Raw genomic sequence first — 24,617 nt, 5'->3', positions numbered from 1 at the left:
CCTTGCTGACCATCCTTCATGGGGATAGTGAATTCCAAGATAGTATACCTTCAAGTAAACCTTTCATATCCAAGCCAAACAATTCAAATCCTACATACCAGCCCCCTCTTCCAATAGATTCTCAAACTTAAGAAACTATTAGCCAGTACTGATCATCACAGAGACAGATCCAGACAATAAGGAATACTCACTATACCACAGAGCCCAGTGAAATTATTCAAACTAGCCAATCCTCATGGACCTGCATACCCTTTCCTGCCTGTTCCTTCTCAGGGGAACCACAATTAAGGCTCTTGGTCACATTTCCACTCTCTGTCTCCCTACTGCCTCTGGTTCTTCCCCATGGGACCACCTACTTCCTCCTCTTGGGAACTATGACTACCACACTGTCTTTCAATAACATTCATCTACTGTTCTGTTTCATCACACCTGAATAATAAGAAAACCTATATTTGAACATATCCACTTGTTTGCTCTTGCTGTAGCTCAAGTTACAGTGTTGTGTGTTTCTATGAGGTCTCCATTTCTAAACTCTATTTTTATAATACAACATGCTTCTCTAGTGGTGGCACTGTTTACTGGGCTATAATTATGGATTTATTTTTATTAAGTCACTGAATAAAATATCTGTATTCTTCATTAAATGCCAATATCTGGAAACAGAAATTCCATAGTTGGATCAGTGTATGCTTTATTAAAGGTTATGTAAATAAACATAAGAATAGAGAGAAAGAATGTTTAACCAATATTACATATCTTACAAACAAGAAAATTTATATCAGCTTTGAAAACTACCCTCAAATTTTTATAACATAATACTGAAAAAAATATAACCAAAATATTCCCTACAAATCTAGTCATGTTTAGTTGAAAATTTCATTTTTCTCTTAAATATCTTAGTAACTCCATTTTATCTTAAACAGTCCCTCTGTCCTTTTCCTTTAATACTAATAATTCAAATATTTCAGTATGCATCTCCAAATTTCTCCTCTAACTCTGGATTTGACAAGCTCTACAACCTTTTGATTAGAATTCATATGGAAAACTATTGATTTTGTCTGTGATGTTCCAAAGGATGCCAATCATCAGAATAAACACCAGAAAATACATTTCATTCCTATTACCTGAAATATTTTAAATATTAGGAGAAATAACGCCATACCTGGTTGATTACAAGCTAAGTTATCACCGCAAAGATTCTGAATGATTCAGAATTCCCATCATTTATGGAAATCAAGGATATAGAGGTTCAGGATGAAAAAATGAACTGAAACATGTGTATCACAAAATGATAAAAAAATCAAATATTGCAATCAGTTCTCATATATAATTATATTATCATCATTTTTATCCTAATGATTTTTTTTACAGAGAAACATTTCCTAAAATACAGATGGCTTGCTCTTCATAACACCTTATAACAGGACTTAAAAGTTTAAAGAATTTCATTCTGACTACAGATCCCCATTAAAAATAGTATGAGTCACAACAGAAAAAGCTCTAAAATGTGAAGGGCCAGTAAAACTTTTATTGTTCTGTAGGACTGTTACATAAAAATTTAAAATGAAACATTTGTGATAACACTAGTTTAATTCTGATTATCTTATTTTTCAATTATCACAGTTTTACACTGTTCTTACTATGAAAGGCTAGTAAATAGATCGGAATCTTTTAGTTACTCTTAAGCTATGGAAAATCATAAATTTGTATCAAATATTTAAAAGCAAGGAAAAAGCAAAACACCTACCAAAGCTTTGTCCACAACAATGTATATTTCTAGATAAAGAGGAAACATATCTGGAACAGATGGTTTTAGCTAGAACAAGGAAAAGCAGCATATAAAAATTTGCAATATTTCAGGACATGTATTTTGAACCCTTTCTTAAGGCTGTTATCATGCATTTACAGCACATGGTTGTGCTTATTTTTTCAATTAGTTAATATCAATGTATAGTTCTTCAAATTTAATGGCAATGGACTACAGTAGTAAGAATATTGGTTATGAAGTCATATACATTGCTTAATAGATCTGCAGATTTCAATTTGTGAACAAAAAATAAAATGCCTAGACTTTCAGAGTTCCAAAATGGCAGAATAGTAACAGGACAGTCTGTATTATGCAGGGCAAAATTAATATTTAAAAAGAGAGGGAGTACATTCTCAGGATAAAACTGCTGGACAGCTACCGTGGGAGAACCCTCTCCTGCACTGCCCCCCGCCCCTCTGCCACAAACAAGTAGTGGAGGTGTTGAATTAAACCAAACATTTAAAGAACTAACTCCAATTCTTCTCAAGCTATTCAAAACAATTGAAAGGGTGGGGATGGGAGAAGTTCCTGTATCCAGACGCCTTTCTCTGTAGCTGCTGGCTGTTTCATTTCAATAAAAGTCTTTTTTTCTCTCAAAAAAGAAAGGGAGGGAATCCTCCAAAATTCTTTTTATGAAGCCAGCATTACCTTAATTCCCAAACCTGAAATAGATGCGACAAAGAGAACTATAGACCAATTTCCCTGAACAAATTCCTCAACAAAATTCTAGCCAAAAAAATCCAACAACACATCAGACTGATAATTCACTTAGACCAAGTGGGATTTATCCCTGGGATGCAGGGATGGTTCAACATTCAAAAATTAATAAATGTGCTGCATCATAGTAACAAATTAAAGAACAAAGATGAGGGGCCAGTGCCATGGCTCACTAGGCTAATCCTCTGCCTGCGGCACCAGCATCCCATATGGATGCTGGGTTCTAGTCCCGGCTGCTCCTCTTCCAGTCCAGCTCTCTACTGTGGCCCGGGAAGGCAGTGGAGGATGGCCCAAGTACTTGGGTGCCTGCACCCACACGGGAGACCTGAAGGAAGCACCTGGCTCCTGGCTTCAGATCAGCGTGGCTCTGGTCATAGTGGCCATTTTGGGGGGTGAACCAATGGAAGGAATACCTTTCTCTCTGTCTCTCTCTCACTGTCTAACTCTATCTGTCAAATAATAATAAAAAAGAACAAAAATGATATGATTATCTCAATAGATGCAAGGAAAGCATTTAATAAAATACAACACCCTTCATGATAAAAACTCTAAGCAAATTGAGTATAGAAGGAACATTCCTCAACACAATCAAGACAATTTATTACAAAACCACAGCAAGCATCCTGTTGAATGTGGGAAAGTGGGAAGCATTCCATCACTGAGATCCAGAACCAGACAAAGATGCCCACTCCCACAATTACTATTCAATATAGTCCTGGAAGTTTTAGCCATAGCCATCAGGACAGAAAGAGAAATCAAAGAGATGCAAAATGCAAAGGAGGAAGTCAAACTATCCCTATTCATAGACGACATGATTCTATACATAGGTGATCCAAAAGACTCCATCAAGAGACTATAGGAAATAATAGAAGAGTTTGGTAAAGAAGTGGGATATAAAATCAACACATAATAATCAACAGCCTTTGTACACACATGCAATACCAAGGCTGAGAAAGAACCCCTAAGATTAATCCGATTCCCAATATTTACAAAAAAAAAAATACCTTGGAATAAATTAAACCAGAGCTGTCACACATCTCTACAAGAACTACAAAACATTAAAGAAAGAAATAGAGCACATACAAAAAATGGAAAAATCTTCCATGCTCATGGACTGGCAAACTCATATCATCAAAATGTCCATACTTCCAACAGAAATTTACAGATTCAACATGATACCAAACAAAATGCCAAGGAAAATCTTTTCAGATCTAGAAAAATGCTAATGAAATACACATGGAAACACAGGAGACTCTGAATAGCTAAAACAATCTTATACAACAAAAACAAAGCCAGAGGCATCACCATACCAGATTTCAAGAAATACTACAGGGTAGTCATAACCAAATAGCCTGGTACTGTTATGAAAGCAGATGGATAGAACAATGGAACAGAATAGAAACTGTAGAAATCAATTCAAGCATCTACAACCAACTCATCTTTGACAAAGGATCCAAAATCAATCCCTGGAGCAAGGACAGTCTCTTCAAAAATTGGTACTGGGAAAATTGGATCTTCCCATGCAGAAGAATAAAGCAAGACCCCTAACTTACACCATAGAGAAAAATCCACTCAAAATGGATTAAAGACCTAAATCTATGACCCAATACCATCAGATTATTAGAGAACATTGGGTAAACTCGGCAAGACATCGGCATAGGCACAGAGTTCTTGGAAAAGACCCCAGAGGCACAGGCCATCAAAGACACAATCAACAAATGGGATTATATCAACTTGAGAAGCTTCTATCCTGGAAAAGAAACACTCAGTAAATTAAAGAGGCAACCAACACAATGGGAGAAAATATTTGCAAACCATACAACTGATAAAGGATTAATAACCAGAATAGATAAAGAGATCAAGAAACTTAACAACAACAACAAATACAAACAACAGTGAAGAAATGGGCAAAGGACCTAAGCAGGCACTTTTCAAAAGAGGAAATCCAAATGGCCAATAGACACATGAGAAAATGCTCAAGCTCACTAGCCTTCAGAAAAATGCAAATCAAAATCACAATGAGGTTCCACCTCACCCATTAGAATGGCTTTCATACAGAAATCAAGAAACAACAAATGCTAGTGAGGATGCTGAGAAAAAGGTACCCTAATCTTCTGTTGGTGGGAATGTAAACTGGTAAAGCCACTATGGAAGACAGTATGGCGATTCTTCAGGAATCCAAATATAGACCTACCATATGACCCAGCCATTACACTCCTGAGCATCTACCCAAAGGAAGTGAAATCAGCATATGAAAGAGATTCTTGTGTACTCATGTTTATTGCAGCTTAATTCACAATAGATAATACATGGAATAAACCTAAATGCCTGTCAACTGAAGACTTGATAAAGAAAGTATGGGATTTGTACACCATGAAATATTACACTGCGGCACAAAATAAATGATACAAAATTTAAAAAATGAAATACAGACATTTGCAACAAAATAATGAAACTGGAAATCATCATACTTCGTGAAATAAGCCAGTCCCAAAGGGAAAAATACCACATGTTCTCCCTGACCTGCGATCACTAATAGAGCACCTAAAAAGCAATCTGAAGAAGTGAAACTGACACTTTTAGAAGCAATCACTTTACATAGCTCTTATATTGACTGCTGAGGAATATTTTGGTTTTTTTTCTTTTCTTTCTCTTTTTTCTTCCTTCTCATACTATGTATTAAACTTTTACCCAAAATACAGATAATCGTATGTGTATGAAGTTAATTGAAAATAGATCTTAGTAAAAAACAAGAGGGGGAATAAAAGAGGGAAGAGGAAGGGGTTCAGAGCATGGGTGAGAGGGTAGACCTGGTGGGAAGGATCACCATGTTCCTAAATAAATAACTGTGAAACATATGAAGTTTGTAACTGCAAACTGTATATTTCTTCATACACTCATACAGACTTACTTCTAAGGGTACATTTTAAAAACTTACTATGGGACCTCAAATCCCCTTAAGCTGGGTGGAAAAAAAGCATTTTGAATGTTAGAGTGAGCATGGGGATAGGATTAAGTGCTAAAGTGGTCACATAAATAGGACTAAATGTTTGAAAATAACAATACAAAGAATCAAAAGAGAGTGAATGCTCTGACATGGGAAGCAGTCTACACAGCAGACTCTTAGAATGACAATTACTTCAAATAACAATCTGACCTTAGAATCAGCCCTTAAAGCAATCTGAAAAGTATAATAAAAATGAAAAATTTTGGGACATATAACAGACTTGATATGGCAGAAGAAAACCCAGCATATTTCAAGACAAAACATTCAAGGTTTTAAATTTATTTTTAATCAACAACAACAATATATTTATGAGGTATAGTGTGATAATTTTACACATGTATACAATATGCAATTATCAAATCAGGGTAAATCACGTTTCCATCTCTTTTAAGCATTTGTCATTTCTCTGTATTTGGAACCTTTGAATTCCTCTCTTCTAGCTCTTTTTAAAAAAAAAAAAAAAGATTTATTTATTTGAAAATCAGAGTTAGAGAGAGAGAGAGAGAGAGAGAGAGAGCACACTCTTCTGTGTGGTTGTTTACTCCCAAATGTCCACGATGGCCAGGGCTGAGCCAGGCCAAAACCAGAAGTTTGGAACTCCATCCAGGTCTCCCATGTGCGTGCAGGCACCCAAGCACTTGGGCCACCTGCCACTGCTTTCCTAGGCACGTTAACAGACAGCTGAATTTTAGCAGACCAGCCGGGACTCAAACTAGTGTCCAACAGAGGATGCCAGGGGCACAGGCGGCATCTTAACATGCCACACCAGCCACTCTGGTTCTTTGTAAAATGTATGTTGCTGTAAACTATAGTAATTCTCCTGTTGTAGAATACTATAATTTATTCTTCTTAACTTGTTGTTTGATGAGCACAATTTTTAAAAATGCACAGAACCCAGGGCTGGCGCCGTGTGTAGGATAAGCCTGCACCTATGGCACCAGCATCCCACATGGGTGCCAGTTCTAATCCTGGCTATTCCTCTTCTGATTCAGCTCTCTGCTATGGCCTGGGAAAGTAGCAGAAAATGGCCCAAATGCTTGGGCCCCTGCATCCACATGGGAGACACAGAAGAAGCTCTTCGCTCCTGGTTTCAGATAGGCTTAGTCAGGCCATTGCAGACATTTTGGGAACTGAGGTAGTGGGTGGAAGACCTTTCTGTTTCTCCCTGTCTGTAACTCTGCCTCTCAAATGATTATTTTTAAAAATTCACAGAACCTAGATAACCATTTGAACTCACATTGATATGCCATCAAACAGAAGACAAAAATGAGGGGGGGGGGCAAAGAAGTCATTTGGCATTACAGTTATTATATCCATTGCAATACATGCTTCCCATATCAGAGTGCCTGGGTTCAAGTATCACTTCAATTCCAGCTTCCTGCTAATGTATACCCCAGATGGCAGTGTATAATGGCAAAAGCACCTGCAACACTGCCACATTCCTCTTTCCCCTCTTGCTCTCAAGGATAAGGGAAGAGTGCTAAAGGTTTTTTTTTAATATTTATTTTTCTGAAGGGCAGAGTTACAGAGAGAGGGAGAGACAGAGAGAGTGGTCTGCCACCCATGACTGGAGCTGGGCTGTTCCAAAGCCAAGTGCCAGGAGCTTCTTCCAGGTCTTCCACGTGGGTGCAGGGTCCCAAGGACTCGGATCACCTTCCACTGCTTTCCCAGGCCATTAGCAGAGAACTGGATAAGAAGAGGAGCAGCAGGGACACAAACTGAGGCCCTTATGGTATCCTGATGCCACAGGCAGAGGCAAAACAATGAAAATTATGTGTCTGATGTACAGTTATATATGTGTCTACAAATTAAGATTATACATTGTAAGAACCTAATTTTCTATACCCTTACAGATTGTTTTGTCAATTAATACTAACAGAGATTTTTAAGGTGTTGTTTTGGACTACTTTACTTCTTGTAGATCTGTGATTTTATACTATACTTTATGGCTACTCATTGTTTTTGTAAAATTAGCATTTATTATTACATGACTTTTCTCTGGTGGTGCTTTGTTTCCAAAATGTCATTATTAACATGACTACATGAGATCTTTGGGCTAGTGTTTGCATCTTTTATCATCCTGTTCTTGAAATTTTTTATATGTCTTTTTTTAAAAAATGAAAGAGTTGTATTGCTTTTCTTTACAATGACAATCTCTGCCTTTAAAGTATTTAAACCACTTAAATATAATTTCTAACATAACTGAACTGAAATCTCCCATATTATTTTGGGTTTATCTAGCCTCCTGATTTGATATTTGTTCCTCTCTCTCTTTCATTATTTAACATTATTTTTATTTCATCTTTCCCTATTAATTTTGAGATTAAAACTCTCTATTGCTTTATTTTCTCAGAGATTACAAACTATCAACAACTTACATATATCAATCTTCTTGAAAAAGCCATGCATCTTATGTTAATGAGTATTTTACCATTCTCCTAAATAAAGAAACATAGATAACTTTCTCTATTTAAGTTCTTACAATTTGCATGCATTTGTTAATGGGTACTTTAATTAAATATACATATGGAATATATATATATATATATATACCCATTCAATCAATCATAAAAACCATTATTTGTTTCTACATAGTGTTTCTGTACATGGACAGGTGTCCACCACTTATTTTGCTATTTATTCCTTGAACATTTGTGACTATGAAAAGACTTACTTTCCTTCTGCCTAAAGAATATTATTTCAGAAATTTAGTATGACCCTATAGGTGACAGTCTCTTGTATTTTTTTTTAACTTTTATTTAGTAAATATAAATTTCCAAAGTACAGCTTACAATGCTCTCCTCCCCCCATAACTTCCCTCATTCCCACAACCCTACCATCTCCCACTCCCTCGCCCATTATATTCACATCAAGATTCAGCACCGTGGCTCAATAGGCTAATCCTCCACCTAGCGGCGCCGGCACACTGGCTTCTAGTCCCGGTCGGGGTGCCGTATTCTGTCCCGGTTACCCTCTTCCAGGCCAGCTCTCTGCTGTGGCCCAGGAGTGCAGTGGAGGATGGCCCAAGTGCTTGGGTCCTGCACCTGCATGGGAGACCAGGAGAAGCACCTGGTTCCTGCCTTTGGATCAGCGCGGTGCACCAGCCGCAGTGCGCCGGCTGTGGCGGCCATTGGAGGATGAACCAACGGCAAAAGGAAGACCTTTATTTCTGTCTCTCTCTCTCACTGTCCACTCTGCCTGTTAAAAAAAAAAAAGATTCATTTTCAATTATCTTTTTATATACAGATGATCAATTTAGTATATATTTAGTAAAGATTTCAACAGTTTGCACCCACACAGAACATAAAGTGTAAAATACTGTTTGAGTATTAGTTATAGCATTAATTCACATTGGACAACACATTAAGGACAGAGATCCTACATGAGGAGTAAGTGCACAGTGACTCCTGTTGTTGACTTAACAATTTGACACTCTTGTTTATGGCGTCAGTAATCTCCCTAGGCTCTAGTCATGAGTTGCCAAGGCTATGGAAGCCTTTTGATTTCACCAACTTAGATCTTATTTAGACAAGGTCATAGTCAAAGTGGAGGTTCTCTCCTCCCTTCAGAGAAAGGTACCTCCTTTGATGGCCTGTTCTTTCTACTGGGATCTCACTCGCAGAGATCTTTCATTTAGGTTGTTTTTTTTTTTTTTTTTCGCCAGAGTGTCTTGGCTTTCCATGCCTAAAATACTCTCATGGGCTCTTTAGCCAGATTCAAATGCCTTAAGGGCTGATTCTAAGGCCAGAGTGCTGTTTAGGACATCTGCCACTCTGAGTCTGCTGTGTATCCCGCTTCCCATGTTGGATTGTTCTCTCCCTTTTTTATTCTATCAGCTAGTATTAGCAGACACTAGTCTTGTTTATGTGATCCTTTTGACTCTTAGACCTATCAGTATGATCAATTGTGAACTGAAATTCATCACTTGGACAAGTGAGATGGCATTGGTACATGCCATCTTGATGGGATTGTAATGGAATGCCCTGGTACATTTCTAACTCCACCATTTGGGGCAAGTCAGCTTGAGCATGTCTCAAATTGTACATCTCTTCCCTCTCTTATTCCCACTCTTTTTTAACAGAGATCACTTTCCAGTTAAATTTAAACACCTAAGAATAATTGTGTGTTAATTAAAGAGTTCTACCAATAGTATTAAGTAGAAAAAATACCTAAAGGTACAAAGTATTAAATTGTACATCAACAGTCGGGACAAGGGCTGATCAAGTCACTGTTTCTCATAGTGTCCATTTCACTTCAACAAGTTTCTCCTTTGGTGCTTGGTTAATTGTCACCTATCAGGGAGAACATATGATATTTGTCCCTTTGGGACTGGCTTAATTCACTCAGCATGATGTTTTCAAGATTCCTCCATTGTTGCAAATGATTGATTTCATTTTTTTCTGCTGTATAGTATTCTATAGAGTACATGTCCCATAATTTCTTTATCCAGACTTTTGTTGATGGGCATTTAGGTTGACTTGTATTTTGTTGAAAATGTTTATTCTGACTCTATTCCTGAATTATGTTTTGTATTTTAAAATCCAATTTGACAGTTATTTTCTGTAACATTCTAAAGACTTTTTCTTTTACCTTCCTTTCTTGAAAACTCGTCACTTGATATGTATTTCTTTTGAAAAAAAAGTTAGCTTTTTCCTTTGTTCCTTTTCAATATTTTAACTTTTGTCTTTATTTCCTGCAGTTTTACTATGACATACCTAGGGGTATATTTCTTTTAATTAATCTTGCCTAGGATTCTTCATATTTCTTAAATCCATGTTTGTGTCTTTAATCAGCACTGAGAAATTCTCAAATATTTACTGAATATTGCCAATGATACTGCTTCTTTCTCCTCATTTTGAATCTCCAGTTGCTTCTCTTTTACATTTTTTTATTCTTATCCTCTTGTCTATATTTTATTAATGTTTCTCTCCATGTTGTATTCTAGATAGTAGTATATTTTGTTCTAATGTGTTTTTTTTTTTTTTTTTTTTTTTTTTTTTTTTTTTTTCAGTTCACTAATTGTCCAGTAGTTTTATCTCACTTGCTATTAAGTCCATTTTCTGAGCTTCTGGTTATTTCTTTACATTTAAAATTCTACACAGTTATTTTAAAATCTAATCATTTGTTATTTTCAGTTAATACTTGGTTTCCTTTTGCTGAAACTACAAAAGTAGTTTTTTCATAATGGGTATCTTTGTAAGTTTGACTTTATTTTAAATTTTTAAAGATTTATTTATGTATTTGAAAGTCAGAGTTACTAGAGAGAGAAGGAGAGGCAGAGAGAGAGAGAGAGAGAGAGAGAGAGAGGTTTTCCATTCAATGGTTCACTCCCCAGTTGGTCACAACCACTGGAGCTGCGCCCATCTGAGCAGGAGACAGGAGATTCTTCCAGGTCTCCCACGTTGGTTCAGGGGTCCAAGGACTTTGGTCATCTTCTACTGTTTTCTCAGGCCATATCAGAGAGCTGGATCAGAAGTAGAGCAGCCATGATCCAAACCAGTGCCTATATGGATACCCGCTATGCCACAGCGCCAGCCCGCCAAAACTAAGTTTTAATACTCAAAGGACAGCCCACTGAAATCAAAGGTCACAGGTGCTATATATTAAAAGCAAAAGTACAAAGCAGAGTATTCAATATTTCACCCATTCCCTTACCCAAATATACAGTAGAGAGAAATTATAACATCTGGGGAGGGTATCTATACTGTTCATTGTGCTGGGTCATCCAAGCCTTTCTAAGTTATTTTCCTAATTTTTAAAAAATTATTTTATTTTTTCAAAAGCGGAGTATTTGGAGAAAGGAACAAACAGACATCTTCCATCTATCAGTTCACTCACCAAATTTTATATATATATATATATATATATATATATGTATTATATATGTTATTGAATATTTAGTTGTTACACATATATTTCATAATGCATTTGGGTCCTGTGTTACTAAGGATATAGAATTAGTGGCTATAATTAAGCCAGAAACCAAGGGTGAATTAAATAAGATGAGAGTTTATCTCTTTCATACATAAAAGTATGAAGAGATTGTGAATTCCTCAAAAGCAAAATTCATTCTATCTTGTTTTCCATACAGTATCATCCTCATCCATGTGGACCATGATATATCCTAATTCCAGCCAGCAGAAATGGTGAAAGACATGGAGGATAAGATCTTTTACTTTAGATTTCAATGCAGAGGTGACACACAAGCTGTATTTGCCTCTGCTGACAAGATGGTGACTGTCCCCATCAGTTGCGGGGTTTGCACATAGGACCTGCAGCAGCCACTACATGCTTATGTTCAAAATGGAGTCCATCCTCTCTCAGCCAGTTGCTAGGTGCTATTTTGGGGGCACGGGGAGAGACAGATGTGCCCATTTTCTTTTGCTCTGGGTGAGGGGCACCCTATTCCCTTCTGGGCTCTTAGCTGGACTTAAATACAGTATAGTTCACTAGGCTCTCTGGCCATATCACCATTGCCAAAGACACTGCATTTTGATCTTACCTTGCTCTCTAAAGCTGGTTCCTTCTCTAGCTCAGAGCTGCTGGGAGTTTTTTTGTGTTCCTGCTAATGGCTGCGTGTCTGCATCTTCCACACAGATCCACAATATCTCTGTTTCTTCTGCAGAATCTCCACTGCAGCACTGCATCCTTTCCATCCTTCTCTCCAAGGTACCTTGAGAATGTACTTTCTCTCTCTCTCTCTCTCTCTTTTTACTATTTTCACATAGCCTAGCGCACACTGCTCTGCCACTATTTTGCCATCTTGGAATCCCCTTTAATTTTATTTGTAATTATATAATGCTGACTATTGGGTCATGAATCAATCACTATAAATACTGACTCTGTTGAATAACTTTCAGTAACATAGAGACAAAGGAGGAACTGAGAGGTGAGTTTTTTTTAAGTTTTGAAATATACTAGGTAATTTTTAGAAAGTGATAATGTTAGCAAACAAAATAAGAACCAAAACAAAGTGGAATATAAGCAGAATAGATTGTTGCCTGGAGAATAACTAAACATATGGTTTCAGGGAAACAGTTGGGTTAAGAAAAAATTAAATTATTCACAAGGAAAGGATACTTTTTTAGTTATACAATGGCCTAATTTATTTTAAATAAATAGAACCAATAATTGTTTTGATAGTAATAAAACATAAAAACTCACTTTTTCATCTATGTAAATGTGATAGTCCAGTGGATATTTTCTCTCGCTTTTGGTATCACTGTTAAAACTTGAAAATTCCTTGCTTTTTTCCCCTAATTTATAAAGAAGATGCTGAAATTTAACTGTAGATTCCAGAGGCTCAATTCCATAAGAAACATTTTCAAATTGCAGTATTCCTCTATAAAATTAAAGGGAATATTTACATGCTTTTGTTCAGGTCTATTTTATGAGGTTTTGGCAAAATCCAAAAAAAGTAAACATGTAACATATTTGAGTCCAATACTTCGACTCAAATTCTTTGTCTTAGAGAAGATTCCAATGAGACAAAAGATTTCCCTAATCCAGAAAACAGCTTTCTATTTCATCTTTTTTATAGATATAATAGGAACAGAAATTGCAATATCAATTTATGTGAACAAAAAATTACTTAGTTGAGTGTTAGATGTACTTATTTACAGTGATCAAATAATTCCTGGGTTTTTCAAACCAATGACTTAATTAAAGTTATAGTAAATAGTACTCTTCAGGATTTTCTCTTTGGTTTGCAATGCTTTTGAAAAATTATTCTACTATTTGAATAACAAAGTACAAACCATAAGATATTTTATTTATAAAAATAAAATTTGCCAATAATTAATAGATTACATTGATTTTGTTAGACACATAGTCTGAATAAGAAATTATAAGCAATATTATAAACAGAAACAATTTGCATAGCTTCCTTCCCTGAACACAAGTAACATTTCAAGTCACTATTCCTTATAAACCAAATTTCAGCTCCAAATTTCAGAGCTCCAAGTAAGAATCACCACAGAATATCTATGAGAATAAGGCTCTTACACCAGAAAATGAAAGTGGATAATTTCCTGACAGAATAGAAAAATCTCAAAGCACTAAAGAGAAAGCAAACAATTCTTGGAGAATTCATGATGGTGAATTTCTCTTATATCTCCAAAGAGTTGTATACATAGTGGCTATCAGAAATATTATATTTTTTTAAAAAATAAGTTATCTGGGCCAGTGCTGTGGCTCACTTGGTTAATCCTCCACCTGCAGCACCGGCATTCCATATGGGTGCTAGGTTTTAGTCCCAGTTGCTCCTCTTCTAGTCCAGCTCTCTGCTGTGGCCATGGAAAGCAGTGGAGGTTGGCCCAAGTACTTGGGCCCCTGAACCCACATGGGAGACCAGGAGGAAGAACCTGGCTCCTGGCTTCGGATCAGCATAGCTCCAGCCATAGCGGCCATTTGGAGGGTGAACCAACAGAAGGAACACCTTTCTCTCTGTCTCTCTCTCACTGTCTAACTCTATCTTTCAAATAAATAAAAAAATAGGTTATCATAGATTTGGCTTTCCCCACTTACTGTTGTGAAACATCTCCAACTGTACTCCATTTTCTGTACTTAGAAAAAAATAAGTGAACAGGTAAAGTAGAAAATCTAACCTTTCAGTACATTAGAAATGCCTCTAGTCAGTGGGGAAATTGAGAAGAAATAACAAACTAGGAACATGTTGAGTAGAGGAGGGTGAATGCTCTCGATATAAGAATCCTTCTCCTAGCACACATTTAATGCAAACAAAAATTTTTCTGTAGACAAATATTACAATAATGCTATTCTGTAATCCAAGACAGAAAAAAAATTAACCTGAGTCCAGAGCACGTGCTGAGTGTGACAATGGAATTTGCATATCCTTCAATATATCCTTGATAATAGCATTGAGGCTAGGAAGGAAAAATAGTGGTTACTTAAGAATTGACAAAACTTTCTAATTACTTCCTACTTCTGTAGATAACTAAGCCTTCTGAATATTTTTTCACAGGATATCTGGTTTACAGCAGGAGCAAAGTGACAAAAGTAACAGTCTACATGTATTCACCATTTTCATTATATTAACTCTTATTAGATTTTTGTATTACCATTTTGCAACCTGTTTCCAAAGTGTTTGTTCATGTTTCAGATGAAATAATCTTCCTATATACAAATCATCATTTAAAAGGAAAGGGCTGTGAATTTTAATTACTTTCCAATCCTTTAAGCTGTCACTAGAGAGATATGAAGATGTGATTACTCAGAAAGTTTAAAGTGTTAAATATGCCATGCCAATGCAGACCAAAAGGATGATTCTGAAACTAAAAATAGCAAATGTAGAGCAGCAGGCAAGAAGCATCACTAGAGACAAAGATGGACTTCTGATAAAGAGTTTGAATTCACCAGAAGATACACATACAAAATTTGTATTCACTTAATAACACAGCTTCAAAAAAAAAGCTAAAATTGAAGAAATAGTAAAAAGATAAATAAATATACACAAGCAGTCAAATGTGTGAAGATAATTTAAATCAGAAACTGATGAACTAAGCATTCAAAATCTATAGGAGATTTGAACATTATGCTTAGTAAGCAACATAATATATGTAAAAAAAGTCAATCTAAAGACTACAGAATTCAGTTCTGAAACACACAGAAAACATTTACAAAAATGAATTCATATTCTGGGCCATGAAACAGAACTCATCAAAGTTCAAAGGACTACAATCCTCTGACCACAGTCAATCTATGGGTATACACAGCCAAGGCAGAAAACACGGCAACAGAGGCTGTCATTGTGGTGCACATGGGTAGGTTAAGCAACTACTTCAACTGTATCCCAGTTAAAGCTGCTATACTTCCCATCCAGTACCCTGTTAATGTGGCTTGGAATGCCTGGGTCCCTTCCATCTATGTGGGAGACCGGATGCAGTTCCTGGCTTCTGACTCACATCTGGCATAGCACAAGCTGCTGAGGCCATTTGAAGAGTGAATCAGTTGAAAGAGTGATCTCTCTCTCCACCCCCCAACTTTCCAATAAATAAATCTTGTAAACAAAAACAAAATAACATTATCATAAAAAAAGACTAAGCCATTTCCAGGATACAAAATCACTATAAATTTGGTATAAACAAAAGCAATATTTCTTATTTATGAATTACTTTATTGATTAAAATAAAGGAAGGAGCAATCAAGTACAATGATGACCTTACCCAATGTAAGTGAAGGAACATGGTTGGTTACCTAAATATTTCAGCGGTTTTCATTATCAGTTAAATACATGTCAGGAACTTTTCTAGGCATTGGTATTACATCTATAAATAAAAGAGTTCAAAAGCCTTCCCCACATGAAGATTTGCAATTGGGGGGGATCTCTGTGGCATTGCAGATAAAGCCACTACCTGCAGTGCTGGAAATCCACATGGGTGCTGGTTGGAGTCCTGGCTGCTCTATTTCCAATCTAGCACTCTGTTGTAGCCTAGGAAAGCAGTAGAAGACGGCCAAAGTCCTTGGGTCCCTGCACCCATGTGGGAGACCCAGAGGAAGCTCCTAGCTCTTGGCTTCAGCCATTGTGGTCACTTGGAGAGTTAACCAGAAGATGAAAGGTCTATTTCTGCCTCTCAGTGACTCTGCCTTTCAAATAAATAAATAAATCTTTAAAAAAACGTTTGCATTTCATTGAGAGATAGAAAATAAGTAAACTAACTAAGACAATAGAACAATAAAAAATGAAGGTGGAGGCATCAAAATGCCAGATTTCAAGACATATTACAGGTCAGTTATAATCAAAACAGCCTGATATTGCACAAAAATAGACAAGTAGACCAATGAAATGGAATATAAACCCTATAATTCAATCCATACAACCAAGTAATTTTTGACAAGGAGCTAACATCACTTCCTGGTGTTGGGAAATTGGATCTCCGATTGCAAAAGTATGAAACAAAACCCCTACCATACACCTTATACAAAATTCAACTCATGATGAATCAAGAATATATATACATGACCCAATACTATAAAACTGCTATTGGAAAACGTTTGAGAAACTCTCCAAGACATTAGCATAGGCAAATACTTCTTGCATAAAACCTCAGAACCACAGGCAATAAAAGTGAAAGTAGACAAATGGGACTACATCAAACTAAGAAGCTTCTGCACATCAAAGGAAACATCCATCAGAATGAAAAGACAACTGACAGAATGGGAAAAAATATTTGTAAACTGTACACTTTATAACGGATTAATATCCAGGATATATAAAGAGCAACAAGAAACTCAAACAAAACAAATAATCCTGTTAAGAAATGGGAAAAGGATTTGAACAGGTATTTTCCAAAGAATGAAATTAAAATGGCCACAGACACACGAAAAAATACTCAAGATCACTAGCCATAAGGAAAATGGAAATAAAAGCTATAATCAAGATTCACGTTACCTCAGGTAGAGTGGCTATCACTCACAAGTCAAAGAATAATAAATTCTGGTAAGGATATGGGGAAAAAGATACCAAAATACATTGCTGGTGAGAATGTAAAACTAGTACACAACCATAATAGAAGACAATATGGAGATTCCTTCGAAATCTGAAAATATATCTACTAAATAGCCCAGCTATTTCCTTCCTGGGAATTTACCCAAAGGAAATGGTGCCACATATTAAAGTTCTTTGTATCCCAATGTTTTTAGAAATACAATTCACAATAGTGAATCAACAGATGTACTACATCAACTGATGATCAGATAAAAAAAGTATACATACACAATGAAATACTACTCATCCATAATAAAGAATAAAAGCCTGTCTTTTGTAACTAAATGGATGAACTGGATACAATTATGCTTAGCAAAATCATCAAGTCCAAAGAGATAAATATATGTTTTCTCTGATATGTGGTAGTTAAAATATAATCTGAAAAAGCCTAAGAATGAAACTGATATCTTATTATGTCATTATTGTTTATAGCCCTTATCTATATTGTCACTCCCCGTCTTCGTGGAGGAACGACACAGGACCCTGCGCTGTTCTTTTGTCTGCTCGGCCCTCCCCGGGTTTGCTGCTGGTTCTTCCCGGGTTGGCTACTGTCCCTACTTTGTGAGCAATGGGAAGCCCTCTGATAGTCATGATCTAATGAGGTTTTAACAGGGTCAGTCTGGTTGCCATGATGAGAACTGACTGAGCATTTGGAAAAGGTGTGCAAGGGAGATTATTCAGGACGTTGTGGCAATAATCCAAGCTACATACAAGGCCTACTTGGAAATGGGTTATATCAGTGAATCAGGACAAAGGATGAGGGTAAATTCTGATACAGAATTAGAAAAACAGAGTGAGTAGGATATATAGATGAATTGGATGGGAGGTAACATTATTTTAAAAAATGCATCTGTGATATATGTCCAAAAACATTTGCATCTGATTTTCTTTTTCTTTAAATTATATTCATTTATTAGACAAATATAAATAAATAAATTGTACCCACATTCTAAGCATTGTGACACCAGCTAAGTCAACCTAGTTTGTCTTTAATTTACGAAGATTTCTGGAAAGTCTGACTATTAATTGTGGGGAGCAACTGAGACTAGACTAAATTACTGGAACTAGGACTAATTCTATGCATCTGCTCTCCCACAATATGGCGCTGGGGAGGAGCAAACAACTACACAGCTGCCTCATCAGTTTGATAAGCTGCAGGAGCTGATCCTGCTCCTGATTGGAGGAGAGCAGCATGCTCAGTGTGTGGGCAGCAGAGTTGGGATTGGTGGAAGAGGAGTATAAAGGAGGAGAGAGACAACAGGCACCAGGAACATTTGAAGGAACACCTGAGCAGCCCCCGAGAGCCGGCCGGCGGTGTGCCGCTCCCCTGCGGAAGTGGGGAAAGTGGCAGGGGGAACCGCCCTTCCACGGAGGTGGAGGGGTCGGCAGCCAACCCAGGAAGGACCAGCAGCAAACCCGGGAAGGGCCGAGCAGACAAAAGAACAGCGCAGGGTTTAGTGTCATTCCTCCATGAATGGGGGAGCGACAATTAATGAATGCTTTAAATATACCCCCTGGGAATCAAGAGTTGATATATTAGAAAAACATTTATTCAATAGAAAAAAGTTTGTTAAAATCGATAAAACACAGAACATAAATCTTACCTGAATGCCTGAAGAATGAGATTTCACAGATCCTTGATTATACAAATAAACCATAAAATTATCTGCCAGAAAATACCTGAATATAAGAAAGAGAATTTTAAAAGTTGCTGTTTTTACTTCAATCTCATTTAATAAATCAGAACTTGGTAATAAATATTGTATCCCACTAAAACTTTCATAACTAGAATGAAACACTTTTATCTTGAGATCATTATTCCAAGTGATTCATACTATAAATTACTTTAATGAACATTAGTTTTTGAATGTCACTGGAATATTTTCTACATGCTGGTAGAAAATATCTGCAGTCTTTCTTAGTAAGAATTCCAGTTTTTCTGATTTTTTTCTCTTTAATTCTGGTATTCCATTTTGTAGTCTTCATGAAATTTTGGATCATTATGGTAGGAAATTAGACATTCTCTTAATGTAGAAATTTATTTCCAACATTTTCCTTCCATAAGGAGTCAAGACTCCTTGTAACATTTGGCAAAATTTGTGACTTGTTCAGAACAACTCTATTTGACATTTTTATCTTATTATTTTAGATCAAAATGTCTTTTTCAACATTTCTAAGATGTTGCTCTGCAGATTAAAGTCCTATCTCAGCAGGCAGAATGAAAATTATTATTTTTGAACCATATAAAGTAGAAATCAGTAAACTGATAACTTCAGATCAAATCTGAACCATTCTGTGATTGTAAACAGTTTTATTGGAACAATGCCATATCTATTCATTAGCAGAGTTAAGCCATTTTGACAGACATGATATAGCCTTCAAGGCCTGAAATATTTACTCTGTCAAACTTTGGAGAAAATTGGTATTCCTTAAATAAAATGATTATTTTGACATACATTTAAATTTTATCCAAAGAAATACACATTTATGGGAATAAAATAATTTTCCCACTTAAATATGTTTTGAAAGAAAATGAGAACTGCAACTCAAGAAGAAAAAGTATATTAAAATGTATAAAGATATAAACTAGATAAAGCAGTCTCTGAGCAGCCATTGAAGGGGAAGGAACTGCGGCTCTGTGTGTGTGCGTGTATGTGTGTATGTGTGCGAGCGTGTGTGTGCGCGCGCGGGTGTGTGGACAAGGAGGTGGGGGCAGCTGAGTTAGAGTCCCAACTCCTTGGACTCCATTTGCTATTCTTTTCTTTCTCCTTCACACCTATCTGGTGGTAGTAGGCGTTTATATTTGCATTTCTTTTCATTCATTTCCAAATCTTTAAAAAATTTTTAGGGTTGGGGGTAGTGGGAAAGGCAGGAAAGGGGTAGGGAGGAGAGTAGTCGCAGAAGAGCAGGAGGAGGACATGGAGATGAAGAAGAGGATTAACCTGGAGTTAAGGAACAGAGCCCCGGAGGAGGTGACAGAGTTAGTCCTTGATAACTGCCTTTGTGTCAATGGGGAGATTGAAGGTCTGAATGATACTTTTAAAGAACTGGAGTTTCTGAGTATGGCTAATGTGGAACTCAGTTCTTTGGCCCAGCTTCCCAGCTTAAATAAACTTCGAAAGCTGGAACTTAGTGACAATATAATTTCTGGAGGCTTGGAAGTCCTGGCAGAGAAATGCCCAAATCTTACCTACCTCAATCTGAGTGGAAACAAAATCAAAGATCTCAGTACGGTTGAAGCTCTGCAAAATCTTAAAAATTTGAAAAGTCTTGACTTGTTTAACTGTGAGATCACAAACCTGGAAGATTACAGAGGAAGCATTTTTGAACTGCTGCAGCAAATCACATACTTGGATGGGTTTGATCAGGAGGATAACGAAGCCCCAGACTCTGAAGAAGAGGATGACGAGGATGGTGATGAAGATGATGATGAAGAAGAAGATGAAGCCGGTCCACCTGAAGGATTTGAGGAAGAGGAGGAAGAAGAAGAGGAGGATGAGGATGAGGATGAGGATGAAGCAGGCTCAGAAGTGGGAGAGGGAGAAGAAGTGGGCCTCTCATTCTTAATGAAAGATGAAATTCAGGATGAAGAAGATGATGATGACTATGTCGAAGAAGGGGAAGAAGAGGAAGATGAAGAAGAAGAGTGTCTTCGAGGGGAGAAGAGGAAACGAGATGCTGAAGACGATGGAGAGGAAGAAGATGACTAGATCATTCTGAGACGGAGGCCCTAATGTTCCTGGGTGTGCAATGGAGTGATCACTTCTTCCTCTGTTTCTCTGTGTACAATAGCTGTCCCTTCAGAAGAGATTGTGTAACTTTTTATAGGAGAAGTTTGGTTTTACTATTTTTGCCTTATCATTCCAAATAAGAGTTACTAGTATGTTAATGATCATATTGTATGTAGAGAATAATTTTCATTGGCCCCCATTGTGAAATTCCCTAGCAGTTTATTTAGAATCTTAATTTCTCTAATTCAGGCTCACTGTATTAGTCATTTTTAGCTCATAATTAAAACATGATCGCTTTTACACAGGTGTAGTTTGGTGCATTTCATTCATAAGGTTTTAAAGTTATTTATAAATTAACTAAGATTACAGTCAGTTGTAATATGAAATAACAATCGTTGCTTGAATAAGCTGGTTATTTTTTTAGAGGTGATCCAGAGATCTTCAGTTGAAGGAAATGGCTTGTTTTTGGGCTAAGGACATTTGCGTGCTTTCTCTGTCACAAGAGTAACTTGGAAAGGAGGAGCAGAATAGTAAAGGTTCTACTCAGCAGTCTAGTTCATGGGTTGTGTGGAGGTTCTGTTCAATAATGTAGTCCGTGGGGTTTGTTGGGACTGATAAGATTTTATCTTTGAAGGAAGAGTCGCTCATACTAAACCTATAGTCCTGCAGGCGAGCCCTCTCCTCAGGCTGCAGATCACAACATGCCAGCGCTTGGCTAGTGTTTTGCTTCTAGCTGTGAGCATTCTTTTCCTCTCAACAGTTCCTTTATGATCACCTTCTTTCAATGTGTTGCTCCCTCCTTTATCCCAAAATAAAGTAGGAAACTTGTGGAGATACCCAGGAAAACTTCTAGTTTTAAACCTTACCTCCCTTTTCAGACCTGAGTTTTAAACAAAGAAAGGAAAAGAAATGGACTGTCTTCTGAGGCACAGATATTATTATTGCTATGATTTTATGCAACAAGCTGTGCTTACTGTAGGTCTTTCTTGGTTGACAACACCTCAGACTGCGTTTCCTGACTGATCACATGTGAGACTGTATTAGGGGATGAAGAGAGAAAAGCAGCAGAGGCGGCTTTGGGGAGCACATTAGTGCTCTAAGAAGTCAGAAAGTTGCCTGTTGATCATTATGATGTGTTCAAGTGAAACTTTTAACTTGGCTTCTCAAATGATTTGCATACCACTCTACAAAGTATTGATAATACTGAGTAGAACCTTTAATTATTTTTCCTATAGTTTTAAAGCATTGTGGATGTGGATATGGCATTTAATTGAAATACACTAGGCAGCTGGAAAATCTTTTAAACTAAATTGATACTAAAGTTGACTTGATTTCAAGTGGATGTCCATTAAAAATACAAAAAATCTGGGATAAGTGTGAGTGTTTGTTCCCTTACATGGCTACTAAATAAAGTTCACTGAGTAGACGAGTGCATTTCCCTTCTTGTCACTGAGGCTCTGTGTTCAAGGCAATTGCTTTTTTTAACTTCAATTATCTAAAGTTTTGTTTGTTAAAAAGTGTCATCATACTAATTGAAATTTCGCTTCAATACTGGGACACATTTAAATTACTGAGTATAGTTTTTCTGCTGCTTTATTAGTTTAAAATGTATGCTTTATGTTTTAAAGTAAAAGTGAAGTTATTTGTGGAGAAACTAAAAAAGTTGCACAACTGACTGAAATAAAACACTTGGGGTAAGTTTAGTGGAGGGATTGGGCTCTTCCAAAAGACTTTCACATTTTCCTCCTAATTTCCCGAGTTGAAATGCCCTGTTTTAGTCCCTAAGATTTCTCATTGCGTACTATGCCAGATTATAAAATACTTATTTTTAAAATGAAATCTATATATTGACTTTCTTATAAATCATCATATTGTGCAATCAAAATTAAGAGTTCTTTGAAAACAACACCTAGAGTCTCCGGATAACTTTTAAGACTTCTGTAGTTTTGTGGGTGGTGTTTTCATGCAAACAGGTAAGGGTGGGTTTTATATTTTGTAGACGTTTTTGGTCCTACTTTAATGCTCTTTGTATGGCAGTATGTAGGTAGTGTGTTAAGTTCCTCAAGAATCTCTCCTTAAAAACTTTGAAGTTAATACTTTTGTGCAACTGTGTTTTGAATAAAGCCATGACAGTGTTAAAAATACAGTAAATACAGTACTCCCGGTCATTCTTCTATTGTTTCTATCCCGTTTTTTCTGTGACTGCTGTAACTTAAAAGTTTTTGAAATGGAATTGCTTCAAATAAACTGAAGATTTGTTATAAAAAAATATATATATAAACTAGATAAAGGATTTTAATAGTTTTCTGATCTTTCAATGTATAACTTAGAACTGTGCAAATGCAACACTTTGTAATGAAGTGAAAGTGTATTATGTAAAAATCATACCCATTTTAGCATATTACTGAAACTTCCAAGTTCAACTTTCTCTGGTATCATTCCTTATGCATAGTCTGCCATTTTAGTTATGCTTCCTCACCTCAGGCTCACTCTCCAACCCAAGGTAACATCACTAGACTACCCAAAGGCGTATGTTGGAAAGTTTCCACTGATGTTGACCATTAAAAACTTAGTAATGCCCCCTAGTTTTCAAATGCAAAAGGCAGTTTGAAGCCAAGTAAAACTATCCTGAAGCACTCCATACTTATAACTACATTCTCCTTCTTTAAATATTTTTTTTCAAAAAAATTATTTGAAAGGCAGAGTTACAAAGGAGAGACAGAGAGAGAGAAAGCAAAAGGGAGAGAGAGAGAGAAGTAGGGAGAGAGAGAGAGATCAAGAGAGAAAGTGCTTCTATACAGTGGTTCATTCCCCACAAGACCACAAAAGCCAGGGTCAGGCTGAAATCAGGATCTAGGAGCTTCATCTGGGTCCCCTATGTGGGTGCCAGGGGCCCAGTACTTGGGTCATATTTTACTACTTTCAGACACATTAGCAGGGAACTGTACTGGAAGTGGAGCAGCCAGGATTCAAACGTGCGCCTATATGGGATGCTAGCAATACAGGAAAACAGTTTAACCCATTGTGCTACAGCACCAACCCCTAAACCATTTATCAGCTTAACAATACCAATTCTTCCTGGTTTCTTTTCCAGATTCTTCAATCATCTCTAACTGTTTTTATGACATTTAATTATAGGTTGTTTTCTCTTCTTAGCAAGAAATGCACATAAGTACAGAAATAATGAAACTTCTTTTGTCATTTGTTCACAATAATATCCTTGACTCTAGTTAAGAACAAAGCATTACTGGTATTCCAACAGTCCTCACTATTCCCACCAATCCACTTCTCTTTTGAACACGTGAAATGAGAGTGTATTGCCATTTGCATGTTATGACTCACTGAAGCAATATTTATATATTTATTTATTTTATTTGAAATAAAATTACAAAAGGGAAAGACAGAGAGAGACAGAGATATCTTCCATCTGCTGTTTTACTCCCCCAAATGGCCGCAATGGCCAGGACAGGGCCAGGCCAAATCAGGAGCCAGGAGCTTCATCCAGGTCTCCCAGGTGGGTGAAAGGGCCCAAGGATTTGGGCCATCTTCCACTGCTTTCACAGGTACATTAGAATGGAGCTGGATTGAAAATGAAGCACCCGGGACTCAAACCAGTGCACATATGAGTTGCTGGCACTGCAGATGGTGGTTCATCCTGCTTCGCCAATGACAACCCCAGCAATATTTATAACGAGATATCACATGATCTGACATCCACACAATTTTTATCATCTCTGTATATACTAACTACCACAAATAGGGAAAATGTGGTATTTGTCTTTTGGAGCTTGGCTTAAATCGAATAGCATAATCATCTCCAGCTGCATCTATTTGACTGCAAATGTCAAG

General features: G+C 36.8%; 2 protein-coding genes across 3 annotated transcripts in view; one reads left to right on the top strand and one right to left on the bottom strand.

The window, feature by feature from the left end:
• The window catches only part of LOC138843052 (disintegrin and metalloproteinase domain-containing protein 32-like), a 144,992-nt gene that overhangs the window by 82,407 nt on the left and 37,968 nt on the right, over nt 1-24,617 (bottom strand). Inside the window, exons 4-7 of the mRNA XM_070068586.2 lie at nt 18,642-18,717; nt 14,340-14,416; nt 12,696-12,873; nt 1,748-1,816 (exon numbers count right to left, since the gene is read on the bottom strand). Of these exons, the coding sequence (XP_069924687.1) occupies nt 1,748-1,816; nt 12,696-12,873; nt 14,340-14,416; nt 18,642-18,717 (400 nt within the window). The remainder of the gene's footprint in view (nt 1-1,747; nt 1,817-12,695; nt 12,874-14,339; nt 14,417-18,641; nt 18,718-24,617) is intronic.
• On the top strand, nt 19,640-23,037 carry LOC100349957 (acidic leucine-rich nuclear phosphoprotein 32 family member E). 2 transcript variants are annotated; one of them, XM_008273938.5, is made up of 2 exons: nt 19,673-20,281; nt 20,448-20,656. In XM_008273938.5, the coding sequence occupies exons 1-2, from the start codon at nt 19,956-19,958 to the stop codon at nt 20,602-20,604; spliced, it is 483 nt and encodes a 160-aa protein (XP_008272160.1). In that variant the 5' UTR covers nt 19,673-19,955; the 3' UTR covers nt 20,605-20,656. The 2 variants fall into 2 exon arrangements, with proteins under 2 accessions (XP_017205865.1, XP_008272160.1); XM_017350376.4 differs by having other exon boundaries at nt 19,640-23,037.

Source organism: Oryctolagus cuniculus, chromosome 2, assembly GCF_051225735.1.
Source record: "Oryctolagus cuniculus isolate XC-2025 breed Fujian yellow rabbit chromosome 2, ASM5122573v1, whole genome shotgun sequence".
In the NCBI taxonomy this organism is placed as follows: Eukaryota; Metazoa; Chordata; class Mammalia; order Lagomorpha; family Leporidae; genus Oryctolagus; species Oryctolagus cuniculus.
The sequence above is the reverse complement of the archived record's forward strand: the minus strand, read 5'-3'. Positions and strand labels throughout refer to the sequence as shown.